This window comes from Culex quinquefasciatus, chromosome 1 (assembly GCF_015732765.1).
Source record: "Culex quinquefasciatus strain JHB chromosome 1, VPISU_Cqui_1.0_pri_paternal, whole genome shotgun sequence".
Classification (NCBI taxonomy): domain Eukaryota; kingdom Metazoa; phylum Arthropoda; class Insecta; order Diptera; family Culicidae; genus Culex; species Culex quinquefasciatus.
The window spans coordinates 124,536,044-124,560,095 of record NC_051861.1 but is presented as its reverse complement, the minus strand read 5'-3'; the positions used below and the strand labels follow the sequence as shown (position 1 = coordinate 124,560,095).

The window sequence follows — 24,052 nt, the reverse complement described above, 5'->3', positions numbered from 1 at the left end:
GCCAGATCTTCAATGTTTTGGACTCGTTGGAAAGGTCTTTCGATAACCTAACAAACGATGGGTCGGATGATGGATCCGGACATAGTTTACATACATTTAAGTGAGATCCGGCTTCCAAAAAGTACAACAATATTACTTAAGGGGACATATCTCTAGACAGGGTTGCCAGATCTTCATTGTTTTGGACTCGTTGGAAAGGTCTTGCGATAACCTAACCAACGATGGGTCGGATGGTGGATCTGGACATAGTTTACATACATTTAAGTGAGATCCGGCTTCAAAAAAGTACACCAATATCACTTAAGGGGCCATATCTCGAGACAGGGTTGCCAGATCTTCAATGTTTTGGACTCGTTGGAAAGGTCTTTCGATAACCTAACCAACGATGGGTCGGATGGTGGATCCGGACATAGTTTACATACATTTAAGTGAGATCCGGATATATGTGAAAACACATTTTTATACATAACTTTTGAACTACTTATCGAAACTTCAATCTGTATAAAACTCGATCTATGGGACCCTAAACCAAGTCGAATGCAACAGGTTCGGGTCAAATCGGTTCAGCCAGTGCCGAGAAACATGAGCTAGTTTGTTGGTCACATACATACATACACACACACATACACACAGACATTTGTTCAGTTTTCGATTCTGAGTCGATATGTATACATGAAGGTGGGTCAACGACGTTTTTTTACAAAGTTCATTTTTAGAGCAGGATTATAGCCTTACCTCAGTGAGGAAGGCAAAAAACAAGAGGTGGGCAAAAGGAGGAGAAGGAGCGAGCCACTCAAAGTGCCGGTTCACTAAAAAGAGCGAACGAACCATGGCTCACAGAAAAAGAGCCGTGGTTCTTTTTGAAACTCTGATCGTTAGAAAGAACTGTTCGAAGATCATTTCCATTTACTTAACTTGGAAAATTTTACCAACATATACTAAATTCACGAGATTTTGGAAAATTAAACTTTAGCATTAATTGACTTTATTTATTAAATCAGAATGAAAAAAAGAATTTGCATAATATTTTCTCCAAATAAAATATCAGCAACTTCGTAAAATTAAGAGCAATTTACCAAAATATCCTAGATTTATGTTGAGGTGTCATTAAATTATTTAAACGTTTAGGTTCTAGTTGAAAACTAAACAAAAAGACCGACAAGCGCATTTTCTAGTTTTTTCAAATGTTTTAAAAGTTTTCACAAAAAAACTGGACTTCCCTCTGATTTATTGAGCAAAGCACCTGGATGTTTTAGGCTTTTCTGAAAGAGCACCCGATTTTGAACCAAACTGATTAAATAACTCAAAAGTGATGAAAATGCATATGGGACATTCATGCGATCAGAGGCAAGTCCAATACAAAAGTCTTTAAAAGTCTTACCATTCTTGAAAAGAGTCTTTTAATCAAAATTTTGGATAAGAGCCAAAGAGCCGTTCAAAAGAGCCGCTCCTATTAATGAGCGATCGAAAATGAGCGGCTCCTAACCAAATAAAAAAACTGGTTTTGCCCACCTAAAAAAAATCTAATTATGTTCCGTTTGACTGAAGAAAGGAAAATCAACTTTGCTAAGGAATTTTAAATATCTTCTTAGCTTAAAACATTATCTCTTATTATAAATTCTATTTAAAAACATAAATAATTCTTTGCACATTTCATGGCAACCAAAAATAATCATTAGTAAATAAAAAAAGTTTATATTTTGATTCGATAACAAAAACATGATCTTTAGATATCAAATTTCGATCCTAATTAATACAATTTTTGAAGCGATTTGCTGAAATCCAAATATACAAAAAAAAACTATTTTTTGGGAAAATTGCTTATATTTTAAAAAAATCAAAAAGACACACGATAGTAAAAAATCTGAGATATTTTGTAAATTATCGAAACTATTATATCTAAAACAAAAGAAAAACGATGAAAATCAGGGTTTTCCTTAAAATTATAGTCGGAAGCAAATTTTTTTGATATTCAAGAAGCAAATTTTCAAAATCTTTCTTTCTTTTGCAACTTTCTGAGAACGGAATAACTTTAAAATATAAATTTGGTCATGAGACATAGAAATTTGGTTATAAGAAATTATTTTGGATGGCCAATCTTAACTCTTATTTGAATTTTTATTTTCAAAAAAAGTCAACAACATTTAACATAAAAATAACTTTGTTCATGGCTTTGGCGTCCTTATGGAAGGTTAGAATGTAAAACCGAAAAAAAAATAAAAACGGCTTAGAAAAATGATCTCAAACAAAAGAAAAACATTGGAAATTGTCAGGCTCATCCGAATTTTGATAGAGTTTTGTGTCAGGCACAATGTTCTCATAAAAAAATCTTTGAAAAAAAATCAATAGCTCGCTATTTGAGAATGAAAATGGATCAAAAAAAAATTGTGTCACCTTAGGGTGATTTTTATTTAATAAGGATGGCGAATTTTTAAAATTCCTTGCGAAACCCGATTATTTTTTATATCAGTACATTAACTGCACAGCTAAAAGTCCGATGGTAAAATCGCATGCAAAAGCATGCACAACACCTTCGTCAAAAAAGACACTTAATATTAATTTTTGTAAACACAAAAAAATAAATGCAACTGACAGGATTCAAACCCAGCACCAACAGTAAGGACTGGCACCCTAGCTCGCTCGGCCATCAGACCGAAGAAGAATGGAAAGAATAAACGCATACATGAACTTTTCATTTCGGTCAAGTAGGTTTTCCATACTGATGTGCTACATATTGGAGGGTGTAATATTACATAGAATTTCATAAAATAATGCAAAATTTATTTTACACCCTGGCCTTTTACACGCTGCTGGATTTCTATTTATTTTGCTGTGTGACATCCGAAATGCAAGATTTTCGTTTATTGGACAATATAACGTGAGAGCCACTAAAAATATAATAATTTTGAACAAACCGTACTGAGAACATTTAAAGTATTGTTTTAAATGGTATTGGAGCCAAGTTTGTTTTGCTTTTATTTAGGAAGAAATTTGGAACAATTTCTGTCAAAAAAAATTAATCATTTTAATTTTAAAAAATATATTGACAAGAGAACATTTTTCGATGGATCAACTATGTTCCCATTGGAACGAGTTATCAAGTTGAATGCTTTTTGTCAAGAAAGACCACGAAGTATTTTTGTTTAAATGCATTAAAAATTAATTGTAAAATCTTTTAGTTGTACAAAGGGTCATTGTACTCAGAAAAATAAGCATTATTGTTGTAAACAATAATATCACCAATCTAAGCTTAACTTAAGGACCCAAATGTATTAGTGAGATTTAATTTGTCGTAAAAAACTAACTTAATTCACCAATGTGGCTAATGCCTTCCTCACTTTTTACCAACAATGGGTAATATGAGTGGTTTGGACACATATTTCGGCTATTTTTTTGAATCCAGAAAAAAACGTACACACATATAACTTAAGTAATCATAACTCGAGACAAGGTTGCCAGATCTTCAATGTTTTGAACTCATTGGAAAGGTTTTTCGATTACCTAACCAACGATGGGTCGGATGGTGGATCAGGACATAGTTTACATACAGTTAAGTGAGATCCGGCTTCCAAAAAGTACATAAATATTACTTAAGTGGCCATATCTCGAGACAGGGTTGCCAGATCTTCAATGTTTTGGACTCGTTGGAAAGGTTTTTCGATAACCTAACCAACGATGGGTCGGATGATGGATCCGGACTTCGTTTACATACATTTAAGTGAGATTCGGCTTCAAAAAAGTACATAAATATCACTTAAGTGGTCGTAACTCGAGACAGGGTTGCCAGATCTTCAATGTTTTGGACTCGTTAGAAGATCTTTTGATTACCTAACCAACGATGGGTTGGATGATGGATCCGGACATAGTTTTCATGCATATAAGTGAGATCCGGATAAATGTGAAAACACATTTTTATATATAACTTTTGAACTACTTATCGAAACTTCAAACAATTCAATAGCAATGTATGGGACCCTAAACCAAGTCGAATGCAACCAGTTTGATCAAAATCGGTCCAGCCAGTGCTGAGAAAACTTGGCAAGAATTTTCAACACATACATACATACACACACACACACATACACACACACACATACACACACACACATACACACACACAGACATTTGTTCAGTTTTCGATTCTGAGTCGATAAGTATACATGAATATAGGTCTACGAGCTGTATTTCAAAAGTTCATTTTTCGAGCAGGATTATAGCCTTACCTCAGTGAGGAAGGCAAAACTGAGTGATTCAAACTTGTTTTGAATATTTTAGTACAAAGGTAGGTAGGTAGTACCGTAAGTGTCGATTTATTTTAAAGGATGAAAGATGTGATTTAGATATAAATGTAATCATACTGAGCTTGAAAGAACCTCAAAAAGTAGTATTCATAAAATTATGAAGTGTTCTTATAGTTAGTTTACTATATTTGGCAAAACATTGATAAGAGGATTATTTTAAAATTCCCAAGTGCCAGGACAATTTTAAACAAAGAACAATTTAAATTACTTTATATTTGACCTCTTTTAAGTGTTATTGCAACAATGTTCAAATATATCTTCAGATTTAAAGACATTTTCAGTAGAAAAAAATTCTTAGCAAATGTAGAAAATGCTTGAATCTTGATACAAAATGTATTTAGCGGTAAGAAACATTTATGTTTTTAGAAAATAAAACAATTAATTAGAAATTTTGAGCTGATTTCGAAATTTATTGAAGGTTAATGGTGTTTTTTTTAACAAAACTTACTTAAATAGACATTTAATTGTATTTTTTTCTAATTGAAATTGTAATCAATTTAATTTGCAAACATTTAAGCTAAAATGTTTAAGAAACACAGTGACCTTGGCTCCTGTTATCAAAACACTAATCGTGTTTTTAACACTATACTATTCTACTCTCGACTTAGAACTCATTCGAAACACGCCAATCGAACTCACCAAACTTTCTCTCTCCCTCTCCCGCACCGCAGCCCCGCGCCACCATGTTCGACGACATCAAGATGTGCCTGCTGGACCTGATCAAGTCGGGCGCGCCCAAGTCGAAAAAGTCCCTCAAGGACATCCAGTCGGGCTACTCGGCGGACTTTATGAAAAAGTACAACGACATCAACATCATCCACTTCAACGAGAACATGTCGATGGTGAACAAGCTGGACAACGTGCGCTTCTCCCCGTCCAACTACACGAACCTGTTCAAGACGAACCCGCTGCTGGACGGAAAGCGGACCAAGTCTTTTCGGGAGTGGGGAGTCGAGAGTGCCAGCTTTGAGTTTTCCTCGGACGATCGGGAGGAGGACCGGGAGGAGGGCGACGACGAGGGCACGCTGACGATGACGAGCTGCTCGCGGAGTTACTCGGAAAAGTACGCCCTGCTGAGGTCGATTTCCCAGCAGGGATGCGGGGATGAGCTTGATGACGATGACGATGAGGACGATGACGACGGGATCATCATGAACCACTACAGCTTGGAGGAGTGCCTGGCCGGTGGGTTGGTGTCTCAGCTGGATTCGTTTTGCACGCTTTGTACCTCGTCGTTCAGCTTCAGCAACTGCAACAACTGCGAGAAGAGTGGCTGCGGGTCCAAGTGTAGCGTCGTCAGCAGTAGTCACGGCGGGGGGAATGACGATGACGGTGGTGAAGAGGAAGACGATGACGATGATGATGACGGTGGAAGTACGGTGAGGGAGATGAGGAGGACGCCGCCGGAGAGGAGGAGTAGGCTGCTGATTGGTGGATGCGTTTGTTTGCGAAGGCAGCAGCATGGGTGAGTACGAAAAAGCTTTTGCTCTTTTTTCTCTTTTTTTTTTGTGGGAGGGAAAAGCTCGCGGTGGAGAGCTTTGCGGGTGGTATCTTTGGGGGAAATATAGGGAGACGTTAAGCGAATGGGTAAGGTGGTAAGGCGTTATTCATGTTAGGTTTTTTCAGAGAGCTTTTTTGTGGATCATGAAAGCTTCTTCGTAAAGTTATAACAGTATGGAGTTGGCATCAGATCGCGATGAAGCTTTGAGAGGTAAAATGTCCTAGGGGAAAGTCTCGTATGTTTGGCGGGTTAACCACTCGTTTCTAACTCCATCCAATTTGCTGATTTTCACTATTTAAACAACTTATTTTGCAAAACTTTTGGTAGAAACTTGCTTGCTTACTTCTTATTGAGCTATTAATCACTCGATTTCAGTTGAAAACACTTTCAATGAGCTGTAATTGAATGTCAAAGTGCTGATATGGCAACATTAGAGGCACGCTGGAATTAGATGCTGTTCCCCTACTACAAGTTTATGTCTCTCGACTCTAACCAAAGTCCAGACTCGATTATCCGCAGGCCTCGGAAAAATTTCACTTCGGATAATCGAATCACGAAATAAAAAAATCCTTATCTTATTTTTTACTGTTGAACTTCCGTAAAACCCCTAAACAACGCAAAAGTGATTTCAAATTTTAAATCCAAGATGGCGGCCAAAATGGCGGTTATGAAATATTGAAAAATGCATTATTCAAATTTGACTAAAGTCGGGTCGCAAAACACGAAAGTGATGTTAAAACGTGAAAATGAAAAGGCGAAAATATTTTTTTTTGTTCGTGATTCGTTTATTCGAAGTCCCATACAAACCTTCAGATAATCGAACTTCGGACAATCGAGTCAGGCCTGTTATATGAAAATGGAACATGACTTCATTTTACTTAAACATAAACTTTTTTTCAGTACTGCACATTGGAATTTAACAAAAAATCAAAATATGATCATCAACGTAGGAAAATGGCATTTTCAATGGTTTTCAGATAATAAGGTTTCTATTTCCATTGAAATTCTAAATTTTTTTAAAACAAGGTTTGCACCCTGATTTTTTGGGCCAATTTTGAAGGGTGGCGACATAAACTTTGGAAAACATTTTCAACGACCTATAAGGTTAAAAAATCATCTTTTGGGCAAAGATCCAGCGAAAGCATAAAATTGGTAGTGTTGCATGTTTTTAAATCAATCTCAACCGGTGAGGAATTCCCCCCTGGGGGGAAAGAGGATGCAATAGAAATTCTTGAATCTTTTTTTTTATATGATGTTTGAAATTCTCGTGAAATGTGTAAATTTCCTCGAATTTTTTTTTATTCAGTTTCTTGGAGCAAATTAAAAATTTATAAATGTTTTTTGAAGAAATCAACTTCTCTGAATATCTTTATTAATAAACACATGAATAAGGCTTGAATATTTTTTTCTAGTTTTCAAAAATGAGCTGTATTAAATGTTTGTGATACAGACATTAACAATCCTTCAAACATGAGCAGGGATTTAGGTTTTTAAAATATTTTTTTCGAATATTTTTGTTTGTAGGAGATCCTTCTTTAAGATTTTTTCTATATTTTAAATCAGGTTTTGCATTCCATTCAAAGTAACCAAATTATGAAAAAAAAATTAAAACAAATCGTTAAGAATATGTTCTTATATTGCAATAGTTTTCTATTTTGCAGTGAAAAATTCAATCATTGTACATACATTATCATGATTTTTGTGGATTGATACCAAATTTCAAATTGAAGGGGTGAATTAAGGTCATGACAATATTCTAAGGAGGGAATAGGTCGAAAAAGGTTTAGAACCACTGTTATAAATAATCTTAAATAAAAATAAAATATTGCGTTTTTTAACGTCGTTTATAAATGTAGATCGGTTTTGGAATCAAAAAGCACTTAACGGATTTCAAGATCAATCCAAAATGAAGTTTTATCTACAGTGCTCACGCCTGAAAATATATTTTTGAAGGGTTCAGAATAATTCCTGGATTCATAACTCTACACATTTTTCTTGTTTTTTATTCTTCTTGTGGATGTATCTCAGCAATTAATTTCATAGAAATTTGCTGAACCTTAAGAAAAAAATATATCTCGACGGGGGCAACCTTAAACACAGTAAAAAAATCCGAAAAACTTGCGAAAATCTGCTTTTCTATTTCGAAAAAATAAAATTTAAGAGGATTTTTTTATGCTAAAACCGATCGAAAAATTACGTTTAAAACAGTCGATCATATGTTATTGATTTTTCCAAAAAATAAGATTTTTTCAAAAAATATGATGATGATTAGGGCGTCCAAATTTCCCGGGTTTCGAATTTCCCGGGAAACGGGAAAAATATTTTTAGAATCCCGGGAATTCCCGGGATCCCGGGATTTTTTTGAAACAGTCATAAAAGCTATGCTGTCATTATATTTGTTTTATTTTTCAACCTTAAAATCATAGAATTAGCTCAATCGTATCAATTGGTGATAATCTACATCAAGCTAAACAAGGACGACAGTTTTAAATAGCTTAAATGAAATTAAAATAAGTTTATTTTTGTTCTTTGTTGTGCTTTGGATTATAAATGAACTACAATGTGATTCAAATCAAATAAGTCTTATATAAATATATTTCTTTTTTATATGGCATAACCAGAGAGGCTTGAAAAATTTCTATAAAAATATTTAAAAAAAAAAACAAGAGGCGACAACAAATAAAATGACACCAGTCAATGTAAAATTTTAGATAAGTTTTGAATTTCATGTTTAATATAATAAAAGTTAATGGCAAGTAAGTGGCAAAATGAAGATTTTTTCAACACGATTCGTACATTTATCGGAAAAATCTCGATTACCTTTTCAAAATGTCGTATGTATATAGAAAACTCTTGGCGCATTGGTTGATTTGAAGAAGTAATCTAGAAGTACAACAAGTGCTGGAAAAAAACAAGTTTTACAACAAGTTGCTTACAACATTTTTGCAAACCCAAATAAACTTTTGAATGGAAATTTACCGTTGAAATTAATAAAAAATAAAAAAATATTGATACTAGTGCTGAAAAGTTCAACTATCACAAAAAAAAACTTTTGCAAAATTATATTTTACAAATTATCTTTAAGTTACTAACGCTAGGAAAAAACAAGAATACAGTCTGAATAGGTAATGAGATTTTAGTACAATAAATCTGTGATATTTTTTGTTCTGTTCCTGTTTTAACCAAAGTCATTCAAAACATCATGCAAAAAATGGTTTATAGCTATCTTAATTCGTTTCATTTGTTCTTATTTGACCCACATGCCGGTGTTTGATGAAAAATAATTTGATTTGATTTTTTTTTTCAAATATTAAATCAAAAATATACGTAGATATCTCAATCTTTTAAAAATATATAAAATCAAATAGGAAATATTCAAAGTGCTAGGCATTTTGCAGATCGGTAAACTAAAATTTTAAAAGTTTTCCCTAATAAATCAAATTAATGCTGATATATGTCGAATAAAAATAATAATGCTTTAACATTATTATCGATTATAAGGTAATTCAACTGTTCATCTATTTCCACAACCAAACCTGAATTTCTGACCAAAATTTGTTTTTTTTTTTAATTCGGGAATTCCCGGGACAAACTGTTAAAAATCCCGGGATTCGGGAATTCCCGGTTTTGAAAAAATCCCGGGAATTTTGTCCCGGGAATTCCCGGGATAGACGCACTAAATGATGATGATGATAATGAAAAATAATGATTGTTTTTAGAATAAAAAGTGAAATAAAAATAATTATTTTTTTAGAGTACAACCTAATTATTTAAATTGTCCTTATCATTTTACAATTTTGACTCCAAATTGATCAGAAATTCCGTTCTCAAGATAGAGATTCTAGAATAATTAAAGTGACAGTGAACACAGCTGTTGTAGTGTAGTGACATCTTGAGTTATTTGTTAATTATTTTCAAAGGTTGAAGAAAGCTAAAATTCCATACCTACCATGAATGTTCTTTGACATCCAAGGATACCGTAAACTGGGGTGACTTTGATAGGTTTTTCAAATGCCCGTCAAATCAATATCTAAACATTTTTGAGAATTTTGAGTATGTAAGCATTAAGGGATAGCTTATTATCGAACATATTTGCAAAATGTGACTGTTACATTGGATGTATCAAAATTATTGGCCAAATCAAATTTCTATCAATGTCACCCCGGGCTATCAAAGTCACCCCAGTTTACGGTACGTCTTAACGAGAAAAAATAATTTTATAATACACATTTTTAAGTTTTTTTTTTGTTTTTTTTTTTCAAAACAAAAGAAATTCTTTCAAATATATGTTTATATTAAATTAACATCAATTTATGCACAGACAAACAGACGAAAATCTTTGAACAACCTATTTTAAAAACTCATCAATCATTCCTCAATAGAGCCATCTAGTTGTGAATGCGCGCAACATGTTTAAGCAACTTTCAAACGCATGCAAATGAGCTGTGGTGAAATCAAGCTGGTCGGCATGGTTCATTCAAATTGACCGTTAAATTGTTGATTGAAGGATGTTGGAAGAGATTTTTTAAACTAGAAGAGTTTTCATGTTATTTTTTATATTATTTATTTTTGAATAAAATATTATTTGAGGTTGATTTCTGTGATGTTTTGGTTTTGTTCAAACGTGGGTGATTTCTGTATCTAAAACTCTCTGTAAACAATTTGTTTTGCATATTTTTAGACATTGGAAGTCCTTGGAATAAGTTGTTTTCAATTTTTGTGAGTGATTGTACTCTTGAAACCGTGAACAAAGATTTAAAGGTTTTTTTAATTAGTTTGTTCTAAATTTGTCATTCGTTTTTTATTTATCGAAAGATCATCCATAGACCAAGTGGACTGTTGAGAGGAAGGGAGAGGGAACAGATTTATTTCAGAAAGGATTTTTTTTATATTCTATTGTGTATTTGGAGGAGAGAAGGAGGGGGAGGTCTAGAATTTCCAAAAATGGATGACCCTAATTCCCAAGCAGTCAGAACGAGTTTGTTTTGAGGTTTTCAAATACAGAAAAATAATAAAAATACTAAATATCTTAAAAAGGTTTGCAGTTTTCAAATAAATTTTTAAAATAAAAAATGCGTCAGGCGAAATTTTCCATTGCCTAAGGGCATTTGGTAAAACGGCTGATTTGGCAATCGGCAACAGGTTCTACTGCCAGAAGAAGATAACAGAAAAAACATGAAATTCTGAAGTCTATGGGGACACAATTTGGCTGTAAAAGGGAACTTTTTGATACATGTTCTGAAAAGTTTAACTTTTCAGTTCTCAAATGAATGCTGAAAAGTTCTGAACTTAACTTTATTATTTTCAATTGAGACTTATGGCACCCCAAGACAAATCAAATTCATTTTAAAGAAGACCAGACAAATTTAGTTTCCTTGTGGTCCAACCTGAGTCCAACCACCTCAAAAAAAATCATCCAAATCAAATTTATTGAAATAAAGTCGCGAAACCATGCATCAAAGAAAAAGAGAAACAAAAATATCATTAGCCTTTATTCCCTCTCACACACTTGCACTCACTTTTCCTCACATTTCATTCAACAGAAGATGCAAGTTTGGTATCCCCCCCCACCCCTCCCCCTCGCAGAGACATTGACTCTCTTAAGGTGCGGCACTGTGCACCACAACAAATAATTACGCGAACGCTGCGAAAACTGTGTCAAAACTCAAAACGCGAAAAGATCTTGCACGACTCGTCGTCGTCGGCAGCACTCTCTTTTTGCACTAAATTTCGTTAACTTTTGGGTGGAAAACTCACACCCGAATGCAGCGAAACAAATACACACACATGGGTGAGACTGTGGCAAAAGGGAAAAAAGTGGTGTGCGCACACGAACACATACACAAACTAATGAAGGAAAATGGGCAAAATTACATCTTGAGCGGTGGACCCAGCAAACGTTAAGGCGAGGTGAGATCTTGAATTAATTTTTTTTTTTTTTTGAGTTGGTGTGAGACTACCGACATAGTTGTGTGCGATATGTGTGATTGTGATTGTGGGTTGGGTTTTGGAAATTGGGGCAAGGCTATCTGTGTTTGGTTGGGTTCTTTTGGGGGTCAATTTTTGAATAATTGCGCTTGGCGGGAGAAGAGGAAAGATGAGCAGATGGACAGGTTTGAGGTAACCCAGACGATTGCTGTCAGTGATAACGTTTCGTTTAATTTAGTTAGCAATTATCGTAGTATTAATTATGGATTTTTTAAATTTTTTAAATTTTTAACAATTTTTATTTCTTCACATTCAAACACTTAACTTAAAAGCATACTTTTTTAGCTACACTACCTTCAATCCTCAACTATGTTTTAAAAAATGATTTATTTGTAGTTCAGAATTTTGCCGAAAACATAATTTTAATCAACGATTTTTTACTTCAAATCTAGAAAAAAAATTAACAACAATCCTTTAAAAAAAATTAGTGCATACTAGTCTGAATCGCAATATTAAGTAAAAACTTGATTCCTCCAAAACTGGTGCAATTTGAGAGTGTTCTTGCCTTTCATTTTCATTCTCCTTATTTTTCAGATTTTTTGCTTTCAAGTGCTTTGAAATAGAAATGCAAAAAGGTTTAATATTCAATATTACGCCATTTTGAAATGTAAGAGTTGATTCCAAAATCTTAAAAATCAATATTTTTTGAAAAGATTATCAAACTTCACAATTGTTTAATTTTTTTTATTATGAAAATAACACTCAACTCAAACTTTCTTGTTTCTTTTTCCATTTTTCACTGTATTTCAGCAACCAGAGGTCCAATCTGCGAAATTTTCTCAACTTTTCGAAACAAATATTTTTAGGAATGGACAATCAGGGACATTTTTTTTTAAATCGAAAAACTGGAATTTATCAGTTAAAATTTAACTAAAGTGTTGAGAAAGGTGCACTTTATTATAAAATCTGTAAAGTACTTTTCGGTTGCAAATATGATTTTACCTTAAAAACTGAAGACAAAAAAACTCGATTGAAAAGTAAATTTTTCCGACAATTATTTTTTTTTCAAAAATCATTTTTTTTTTTCAAAAAATAAAAAAATGTAATTATTTAGCAGTTTCATATGAAAGTACAAGAAAAAAAAAATTAATAAAAAAAGTTGAAAAAAAGGGTTCCTTTGAAAAAATAATTAGACCCGTATTTATTTGTTTGGCAATAAGGGTGGCCTGCGCCGTGTAAGTGTGGTCCGAAAAATTTCCATTTTCGTCGATTTTTACAAAAACCACTTTTATCAAAAAATCATAACTCCCCGCCATTTCAACCGATTTTAGCTGTCTTGGGCGCAAAAGAAAGATGATAAATTGGCCTTTCATAGAAAAATAGCACGAAGTTTCAGAAATCTAGTCTAACATTTGAAAAAGTCTGGACCAAAGAGCCTATATCTGAAAATATTTTCGACGGATTCCTCGGACAATTTAACATAACATATCATAAATTGGGCGAGGTTCATTTACAGGATTCAGAGGTATGATTTTTTGAAAATAAAATCTAGGGTTTTCGACGCGCCGCGCGCAAAAACGGGAAATTGACGAAATCTGCAAAAAATCAACTTTTTTCACTAAAACTGCGATAACTCGAAAAATTTCGTTTCCGATTTCGTCAATTTCCCGTTTTTGCGCGCGGCGCGTCGAAAACCCTAGATTTTATTTTCAAAAAATCATACCTCTGAATCCTGTTAATGAACACCGTCAAAACGGCATTTGATGTTTTCATAAGACTTTTTCAAATGTTAGGCTAGATTTTTGAAACTCCACATTTTTTTTTCTTGGAAGTCAAACTTATCATCTTTCATTTGCGCCCAAGACAGCTAAAATTGGTTGAAATGGAGCGAAGTTATGATATTTTGAAAAAAAAATGGTTTTGTGAAAATCGACGAAATTAGCCATTTTTCGGACCACCCTAACACAGTGTAGGCCACCCTAAGGGCCAAACAAAAAAATACGGGTCTAATTATTTTGGCCAAGAAACCTCCAGACATTTTTTTTAGCCAAATCGAAGCACTTTTATTTTTTTTCTTTGACATTCATATGGAACTGCTGTTTTGTAATAAAAAGCCATTGTTTCAAAATTTACATGGAAAAGTGTTTTAAAATACATTTTACACTAGTTCAGCTGTTTTGCAATCATTAGTTTTCAAAAAATGTTAAATTTGCCGAAAACAAAATTATTTGAGAAAAAAATGTTTTTGCGATAATAAACATCGAAAATTTTCAAAAATTCAAAAGATTTAAAAATCAACCCAAACATGCTAAAAATGTTTCCAAACGCAGAGGAATGCATTTTAAATTGATTTCAACTACTTGCACTTAAATTTTCCCAAAAACTTTAAATAACATTTGTACCAGCCTTACAGATTTGTTTTTTTCTTCTGTATTTTGGTTTTTGGTATTTTTAGTTTTTTTTTTTTTGTATTTTGGATGCATTTGAGATTTTTTTTGTATTTTTTTGCACTTTTCTTTTTTTGATATTCTACATAGTTTTAGTTTTTTAGATATTGTTGGTACACCCAAAGGAAATATATAGCTCAAAATCTGCAACAGTGGATTTGCTACAGAAAATGTTACATTTTATAACAGTTTTTGCAGCAAGCTCATATCTCAATTTTGCCCGCGTGTAAGCATGTCAGCGATCTGCAGTTCTCACAAACACATATAATACTGGCGCGTCCCCGAGCAACACTCCAGAGAGAACAATTTGTTCGCGCTCTGTCCCTCACATTTCATTAAGCGTCTATGGCGCGATGGTAGCGTGTCGGATCATCAACCTAGAAGTTGATGGCTCAATCCTCGGCTTGTTAAGATTTTTTTTCTGCAATACAATCAATCATCCGTCGGTAATGTCGATAATTGTCGGTAACGGGCAAAAATGTCATACCCCTATATCGCAAAAAATGCATGAGGACAGATTTCATGAAGATTCTGATATATTTTCATGCCGCCATGTATCACAATCATGCGACTGCCGGTTGGGTGTATTTAATGAATAAATAAAAGTTTTTAAACAAATTTTTATGATGCATTCTAATTATCTAGAATCATAAGCTCAAACTTTAAATTTAAATTACAAACATATATTGACATGAGTTTTCGATTACTAAGTAAAGACAAACCAAAGTAGCGTTTGTTTTTATAAGCTTTTTAAACCGTATATATTCAACCAACCCAACCCAGTCTCTAGACGAGCTTCAATTTAGAAAATCTCCAAAAATCATTTTTTTAACCAATTTTTGATCTTGAAAAAGCATTGGAAAGAACTCATAAAATTTTAGAAATTTTTTGAGTTGGAAGTGTTATTTGTTTTATGTAACTTATCCAATATTTAAAAAAATGTAATTTTTAGGGGTCAACTTTGGCAGTGTTTTTAACTAATATTTCCTATATTTTAATAGAAAAATGAAAAAGAAGAATACAGCAATTTTTGTAGTGCCCCAGACTATGCCTCTAGGCATTTTTTACAATTTAAATGATAATGATGCCACTCTATAGCAAAAAATGTGTAAAACAAGCAAAAAATATAAAAACATAAAACAAGAGAAGTAAAGTTTTTTGTACAACAAAAGTTTCTCAAAACAACCTCCACGGGAGAAAAAAAAATCTCGAAAACAAATTTGTGCAGTAAAGGGTTAAGTTAAAATTTCTCTAAAAGATGCTAACAATAAATTAAAAATCATTCATCTCAAAACACCACAAATCCACTAGACCCATTTCGGATGAGATGTTTACCGTACCCAACTCGTACAATACGTGGAGGCACCTGTCCGAGCCACTTGTCCTGAACTCTCCAAAAACTCTTTTCTTTCATAAATTCGCACCACCACCGCGGTCCAAGCTCACTGCATGCTGCAAATCATCATCTTTCGCTCGCGAGCTGTCACTTCAAAGTGAAAACGACTCAATGACCAACCGTAACAAAAAAAAAACAGCAACAACAACCCTCTCCTCAAGCAAAAGTTATACCTGTGCAAAACGTGGTCTAAAACGGAACTAAGGTGGCTCCCCCCCGTCCCCTCCTCATAAAGTTGAAGTTGCCTCTTTGCCAAACTTGTTCTCTTTTCTCTTTTCTTGCTTGATTTTAAGGTAGGTTGGGGTGACTCTATTGTGATTTAAAAAAAAATTTCAAACTAAAATCATTTATTATTTGAAGATTAAACTTACGAATTTAATGTTTATTTTTTAGGACAAATTCGACCCCAAACGTCCCCTAATGTTAGACACCCTCAAGCGGATTGCATTTTCACCCAACAAGCAGTGTTTCGATCCATCGCCACCAGAAGAGGCACCCAACCCTATTATGGAAGCTTTTCGCGAGGGCGCGTGTTTTTCCTTTTTTTTTGCTGCTACAGCGAGACTTGTTGGACATTTAGTAATCGACGCTACCGAACTTGTCCGGGTCTGGTTAGTTTATCACCAGTCTCATCATCATCTTTGTCATGTAGAACTGGGAGGTGATATGAATTCGTATTAATTACTTACTTGCTAACTTAAATTACAAAATTTGAAATAATTTTCGGTTTTCATGTTCCCAACATTGTAGCTTTTTTGAGTCTTGAAAATGTTTAATGTGATCATAAAATTGATAAATGCTATAAAAAGTGTTTTGAGTATTTTAATAGATTTCGACAACATTTTCGGGTTATGGTCAACATATTTTCTTGTCTCCACGATTTGCCGATAAAATTTTAAGAGGGATGAGGAAGACATTGTAATGAACTGTATTGGTCTAACAAGAAAAAAATATTAATATGAAAAATAGCTGGGTAATTCTCCACCAACTTACACAACATTGCACCGACCCCTCTTCGATTTGCGTGAAATATTGTCCTAAGGGGTAACTTTTGTCCCTGATCACGAATCCGAGGTCCGTTTTTTGATATCTCGTGACGGAGGGGCGGTACGACCCCTTCAATTTTTGAGCATGCGAAAAAATACATGTTTTTCAATAATTTGCAGCCTGAACCGGTTGGTCGTCGTTGATCATGGCCGTTCATGGTCACCCGCGAAAGATACGCACGACGAAACAAGAAAACAAGAAAACTAAAAAAAGGACAATTAATCCCAGAATGCGACAAATATCTTAAAACTTCCTCTTAAAACTGTCGCTCTCGACTAGTCATCGCGTTCAATTCACGGAAAAGCGAGGAGAAAATCATCTTCATTCAACTTGAACCAAAAACCTCAAGTACCTTTTTTTGCAGCCCAACCATCTCGCTGTGATTTCTCCCCTCAGCTAGCAAACGCCACCAGGCTGACGCGCTTTGCATAATGTTGTTTTGTGCAAAAATGGTTTTTGCGCGCCACAACAACAACAACAACAACTTGCAATTTTGCCACCACAAACTCATTGCGCCGCCGAAGCCACCGCGTGCCAATGCAAACAAAACGAGAAAAATCAAACATTGCACAGCGCTTCCCCTTAATCGTGCCAGCGTGCACCTTAACGGCATTAGAGCAAACGTGTTGGTGAGTTCACTTAAGAGTGTTTTTTATTTTGTTTCACGTTAAAGACTCAATTGTTATAACCAAAATTCAGTTTTATTGATCAATAATTTAACGGCCAGTTTGAAAGAAAACTCACCACCGAAATTCCATATTCACCACAGGGCATTTTTACTTGATTGACAACTAGATGGCTCTGGTAATAATAAGCCGCAAGACCTTTGTTGAAAATTATAAATTTTAAACAAATTTCACCAAACACAACACAATTCTTCTAAAAAGAAAATCAAATTAAAAAATGCTCACCACAGAAAAGGTGTGAAAATAAATTTATGTTTATTTCAAACTCCCCGAACGCAGCCTCTGCATCTTTGCATTGGGCAAGCCCCGAGCAAAACTGAAACCTAAAAGCATATTATTACTGCTGCTGCTACTACTTCGGGAGGGTTATTAGTGTAATTATTTGCTTTACGATCTAGTCTATCTCGGTGATGGCGGCACCGGCAGCTGTTGAATAAAAAAAATAGAAGAAGATGAAAAAAATTTAGATGAATAATTTGTGGATGCGTGAATCGCAATCGTTTCGGTTATTTTTATTCATTGGTCTAATTAAGGCTCGTGTGGGCAATCGCACTCGGCAAGTGTTTAGGCTGCGCTAATGGCAAGATGGCACGCCATTTTTTTGTTGGTGCATCGAAAAATTAGGGACGATGACGATGATGTTCAAAGTGGTTATCGATTTTGAAACAATCCAAATGATGGAAATACATTAAAACATACTTTTCAATTTTCAGCTGATTGGTCTAAAATACATTTTTATTCGTTTTTGTTCAACTTCAGCTTGCTGTAATCCTAGTCGAGCAGACGTAATTTCTTCTCTCAAAATCCATCAATCAAAATTTAACGGTCAATTTGAATGTTCTAAAATTCAACTTGTGTGAACAACTTGCAAGCACACCAGCATACTTTTTATTGTACTGCACGATTTCACAACTAGATGGCTCTAGTGATTTTGAATAGAAAGTTTCAATGATTTATGCTAGTAGGTTGTTCAATTAATAACAATAAAAGGTAAAATTATTAAGCAGCTCAAATTTGATTGACCACACTGCACAGACAAACCAACGTAAATGTCAAGAAAAATCCATCAACCAACAACTCAACGGTCAATTTGAACTACCAGAAACTCACCACGGTCAGTTTTATTTCACCACTGTTATACGCGAGACACAAGTCAAGTGCGATGCGTGCGTTCACTACTACAAGATGGATCCGGTGAGAAATGGTTGATGACTTTTTGATAGCGTTGTTCAATGAGTTGCGTCCGTTTGTCTGTGACTAAAGTAAGCTAAACGCAGCTGTTTTTTCTATGATTTGGAAGTTTGGTATCAAGGAGACTTTTATGTTTAATTGAACGCTCAATTCATCGGGGCATTTAAAATTTGGAAAACCTTTTTTTTTTTTACTTATAAAAATTACAAAAAAAATAAAAGCTTTTGTTATTTTATATTATTTTATTTTAAAATAATCGCAACAACTCAGAAGTGTTTTTTTTTTTTTTCATTTATAAGCCAACTTTGAAAATTTCCTGGTGTTCCTCGGGTAAATTTTAGTGCGTCCATCCCGGGAATTCCCGGGACAAAAATCCCGGGATTTTTCCTAAACCGGGAATTCCCGAATCCCGGGATTTTCTATAATTTGTCCCGGGAATTCCCGAAATTGAAAAAAAAATCATATTTTGGTCTGGAAATTCAGATTTGGTTGTGAAAATAGTAGAACAATAAAATGAATTAAAATTTGTATTCAGCAAATCTCAGCATTAAATTGGCATTTAAGGAAAAAATATTATAATTTGAATTACCAGGTCCACAAAATGCCTAGTGCTTTACATTTTTTTCTCTATTATTTTATTTTTTTGAAAAACTGGATATATTTACGTATATTTTCGATTTTAAATTTCAAAAAAACAATCTCATATCAAATTATTTATAATCAAACACCGGCATCTAGGGCAAATACGTACAAATGTAACGAATAAATACAGTTATTAAAGCAAAAAATATTTGCATGACGTTTTGGATTACTTCGGTTGAAACAGTAACAGATCAAAACAATTTGTACTTCTAAATGTATTGCTCTAAAATCTCCTGTACCTATTTAGACTGTAGTTCTGATTTTCCCTCGGTTGGCGGTAGTAACTTGAAGATAATTTGTAAAATATGTTTTATATAAAACAATGAATTCAAAACTTATCTAAAATTTTACATTGACTGGTATCATTTTATTTATTGTCGTTGTTTGTTTTCTAGCTGTTTTAGTCATGTCATATAAAATATATATAAAAGAAAAAAAATATGAAAGAATTCCAAAGTTTTTTCTGAATAGGTCCTATAAACATATGGAAAACAAAAGCTTATTGGACCTTTTCAAAAAAAAAGAATTATGTAATTTGATTCACAAATAAAAAAATGATTAATCATACTGGAATTAAAAATAGTAGTTGATATAAAATCCTAAACACCACAAAGACAAAAAAAAATCTTTTAGGCTATTTTAAAACTGTCGTCTTTGTTTAGATTGAAGTGAGGATTATAACCATTTGATATTATTAAGCTAATTCAATGATGAAAACATAACAAATATAATGAAACATAGATTTTATTACTGATTCAAAAATTTCCCGGGATCCCGGGAAATCCCGGGATTCCAAAAATATTTTTCCCGTTTCCCGGGAAATTCAAAACCCGGGAAAATTGGACGCCCTAGTAAATTTTAACAGTTTAACAAACATGAAAAAAAATAATCTAAATTACAGGTTTGCTTGTAAAAAAATCGTTTTTTTTTAATGAGTGCGCCATCAAATTACCAAATTTCCAAATAATCTAGAAATTTTTGAAAAAATGCGTATTTTTGTTGATTGAAAAAATGAAAGGAGTCAGTCACCAGATATCAAAAAGTGGGTTTCTGGAGGTTTTTTTTTTTGTAAAGGTCCAATAAACCAAATTTTCAGTTTTTGCTTTTTGTGTGTTTTTTAATACCCCTGACTCAAGGTGGTTTCAAAAAACACATTTTCAGATTTGTTATCAGAGACAAAGTTTCGCAAAAATCGAAAAGGGTTCGGGACAACTTTTTCCGATTTCGTTTGAGTTATTAATAATAACTCATAAGTGCTCAAAAAATACAATATAACTACATAGCAGTAACTGTTGTTAGCAAAACAAAAATAAAAAGTATATTTTTTTATAGAATACACAAATTTTCATATTTAGCAATATGGGTATCAAAATCATGCAAAATTTTGCATAGATTTGCACTACATAAGAGCTAGGGGCTGGTCAGATAGGTTAGTATACTATAAACACATTAAAATAGATTATGATACTTGGTCAACGCATCGACGTTTCGTTAATATATTGACGAAATCCCATTATGATCTAGGAACCTTGATATGTTGAAATGTCAGATGAAATCAAACCAAAACAAAAAATCTGAAATTCGCGACGTCGTGCAAGGGTACCAAAACTCCTCGGAATCGGCAACCTTCAAGCCGTTTGTTGGCAGCGATTACGGCTGATAACGGTCCTGCGGCCGCAACTAAATCTTACGGCACCGAAAAATCCTCGAGAGGTGCCGATTAAAATGTGTGACCAAAAAGTGCAGGGTCATTTATCTGGATGATGCTGGATAAGTTTCTGTTTGGTTTGGACCTCAACTGGAATCACCAACCGTTTTGAGTTTCACCATCATCGTTAGTTCCGCTAGCGAGGCGATGAAAAAACGACATCTACGTTATTGTGCTATCCGGAGGTGAGTTGTTTGAAATTGATTTTTGGATGAGTTTTCAAAGATTCTTGTATTTTTAGGTTGAATTATTCGAGATGGCCTGAATCGTTAAAGAATTCCGAGAGTTAATCTACGGTGTCGGAAGAGAAATCGGTAGATAAACCGACCAGTGACTCGATAATGTTTATGATGATGGTTGAGTGTTGAAAAATAAATTGAATGCGATATTTACGGATACACACACACACACACACACACACACACACACACACACACACACACACACACACACACACACACACACACACACACACACACACACACACACACACACACACACACACACACACACACATGGATCTCATTTTATTTGCACTCCGATGCACTTGCTGAGCTCACAACGCATAGCCAGGTTTCAACTGCATCCAGTTGGCTTTGGCAATTGTACATTGCCTAGTCAAAACCACTGCTCTACTCTTCGGGAAGTTCTGAAGACCTCCGTATTCCAAGCCGTCGTCATGACGGCACTCATCAGATCTTCCTCTTCCGCTTGTTAGAGAAAATTCTTATGGCTTAATCAACAATATTCTTATATTTGTCAATCCCCGGAGGAACGATTTTCCCGGAGGAGGCGATTGCAATCTTTAGTCTGCCATCTGGTGACTAATCCAGAATACTTTTGAATCGATCGCCACCCTCTTATGTCCCGAAAAATGACTTCTTGCATCAACATCGCAAAGCTTGACCGAGCGATGGCTAGCGGAAGCTCCGTTCATCCTAGAACCGATCTCCACCTCGTTCGCCTGCTTTGGCCCCGTTTCTTTCCACACCCCGTCTCTGATGTCATCTCCTGCGGGAAGATACGCAAAGAGAAGAACCATACTTCGGATATGATCGCGGTTCTTTATCTGGTGACCGCTTGCAGTATCTTCGTTAGCATCCGCCGTCAGCTGGTCTGTGGGATTTGAAGAGGGATGCTTCGGAACCGGTTTCTTTCAGAAATCTCTTTCTCTTGTGCTTTCAGACGCCGTTGCCATGTCGGCTCATAGTCCACCATCTCATCGGGCTGTCAAGTCCTCCGGAAAGCATTTCTTCCCGGTCGCTCAGTCATTTACCAAGATGGAGAAATCTAAACCTAAACTCGACCTCTCGTTCGGCAGTACTGGACACACCGGTCAAAACAGATCATTCCTGATTTTCAGCGCTGCAAGAGGAAGAGTTCGCTCATCCGTGATTGAGGGATGGTCGAACTGAAGCCGGAACATGCCGGAACCGTTAGAAAATCTATGTTCCGATCGCCTACACTTTGGGTTTTCAATTTACTTTTATCCACCATAATCATACTGTTATTGTTTACCATCTGTCAACTCAAGGTTGAAAAGTGCACGGTGGGAATGACTACTCAAATTTTCGTTAAAGTATTGACCAATATATTGATATCGGCGTCAATATATTAACGAACGGTAAAAACTTTGACTCTGTACACCCCCTAGCATAAGAGTTGTTTTTTGTGCTAAATACTAAAACTTTCATAAAATACAGTTTTTTTTTTTTTTGCCTTTCTTACTAAAGAAAGGTATAGGGTTTGCTTTTGGCTCCGACGCCAATTCAAGCTTCGTTCCCAAATCATTTCTCGAGAAATATTCATTCGAAAAATCTGCAAAAAATCATGGACGATCGATTTTCGACGCCCGATCGATTGACAATGACAGAATTGGTCTACCTCCAATATCCGAATTTTGGCGCTTGATTTACTGTAGAGCACGCGTGACGTCCGTGTGTGGTAAAAAGTGCTCAATTTTGTGGTAGGGGTTTCTCAGAGCCCACATTATGGATTTGAGCTCTCTTGGGCGCATTTGAAAGGGGATGTGCTGAACCTGAACCAGTTCCATACCAAATTTGAATTTATCCATTTTTTATGGGGACTTGGAGTGTGTTTTCACCAAATCAGGCGGTTTTCAAATGAAAATTCGGTCGAAAATTGAAGTATTGAAATCGTTTATTTGTCCAAAAAATTGCATTTTCCCAGCCCTACATACTCCCAAATTTTCATCCATGTCGGTAATGTGGTTCTTGATTTACAGCTTGTGGACTAATTCACTGTGAGGGGAAAAACCCTAAAAAGGTAAAACCAATTTTCACCAAATGCCAAAACTATTCCTTTGGCATTTTATCTAATTTTTTTTCTCCACATCATAATCTAGACCATACTCGATGTTCTGAAACAAATTTGACCTCATTCGGATTTACCGTTCAGATTTTAGAAAATTTCCATTTTTGCCTTTCTTATTAAAGAAAGGTATAGGGTTTGCTTTTGGCTCCGACGCCAATTCAAGCTTCGTTCCCAAATCATTTCTCGAGAAATATTCATTGGAAAAATCTGCAAAAAATCATGGACGATCTATTTTCGTCGCCTCGTCGACAAGTTGTCAAGTTGAGCTTCACATGCAGACGCGAGCAATGCTGGCGCGTGATGCTGGCGCGTATAGAGTTTTGATACTAGATTACCCCCTTTTAGTGCAAGTTGCTTTATCGATTGCTCGTTCATCACACATCGCCTATCATTATTTTCTATGCTAAGCTTCAGTGAACGCAAACTTGACGCAAGCAGCTATCTGTTCTGAAGCCTCATGCTCATTCTTTTGCCTTTCTTTTTTGTTTTGCTCATTCTCTGATCGAACTCTGAGCGAACGAATTTCTGGGAAACGTCTAAGCTTCCCATGTGCCAGGGACAGCGCACATCGCGGGTTTGGTTTTCTAGCTTCGGTACTAGCCTTTTTGTGTATTAGTATTTTTGTTCATCGTACCAGCGCACCAAGGTGGTTTATTCGGTACGTTTGCGTTTGTCGTAGTGAAGTCCCACCGAGCGCTCAGTCGTTGTTTGCTTCCCAATCCCAAAAACGCCTAAATGCATACTCTGGCTTGCTTATTGAAAGCTCACAATTTTGCCTAACGCCTAAATGACAGTTTAGTGAATTACAGTAGGCGTTTCAAAGCTTTCAAGAACATTTATGCGGCTTTACCGTTACATCGTTGTTTACAAC

General features: G+C 34.9%; 1 protein-coding gene across 1 annotated transcript in view; it reads left to right on the top strand.

Moving 5' to 3' along the window:
• LOC119771133 overlaps positions 1-5,880 on the top strand; it is a 35,784-nt gene extending 29,904 nt beyond the window's left edge. Inside the window, exons 3-4 of the mRNA XM_038266543.1 lie at positions 4,973-5,766; positions 5,817-5,880. Coding sequence (XP_038122471.1) covers positions 4,985-5,766; positions 5,817-5,880 — 846 coding nt within the window. The 5' untranslated portion in view covers positions 4,973-4,984. The remainder of the gene's footprint in view (positions 1-4,972; positions 5,767-5,816) is intronic.
• Positions 5,881-24,052: the final 18,172 nt, after the last annotated feature.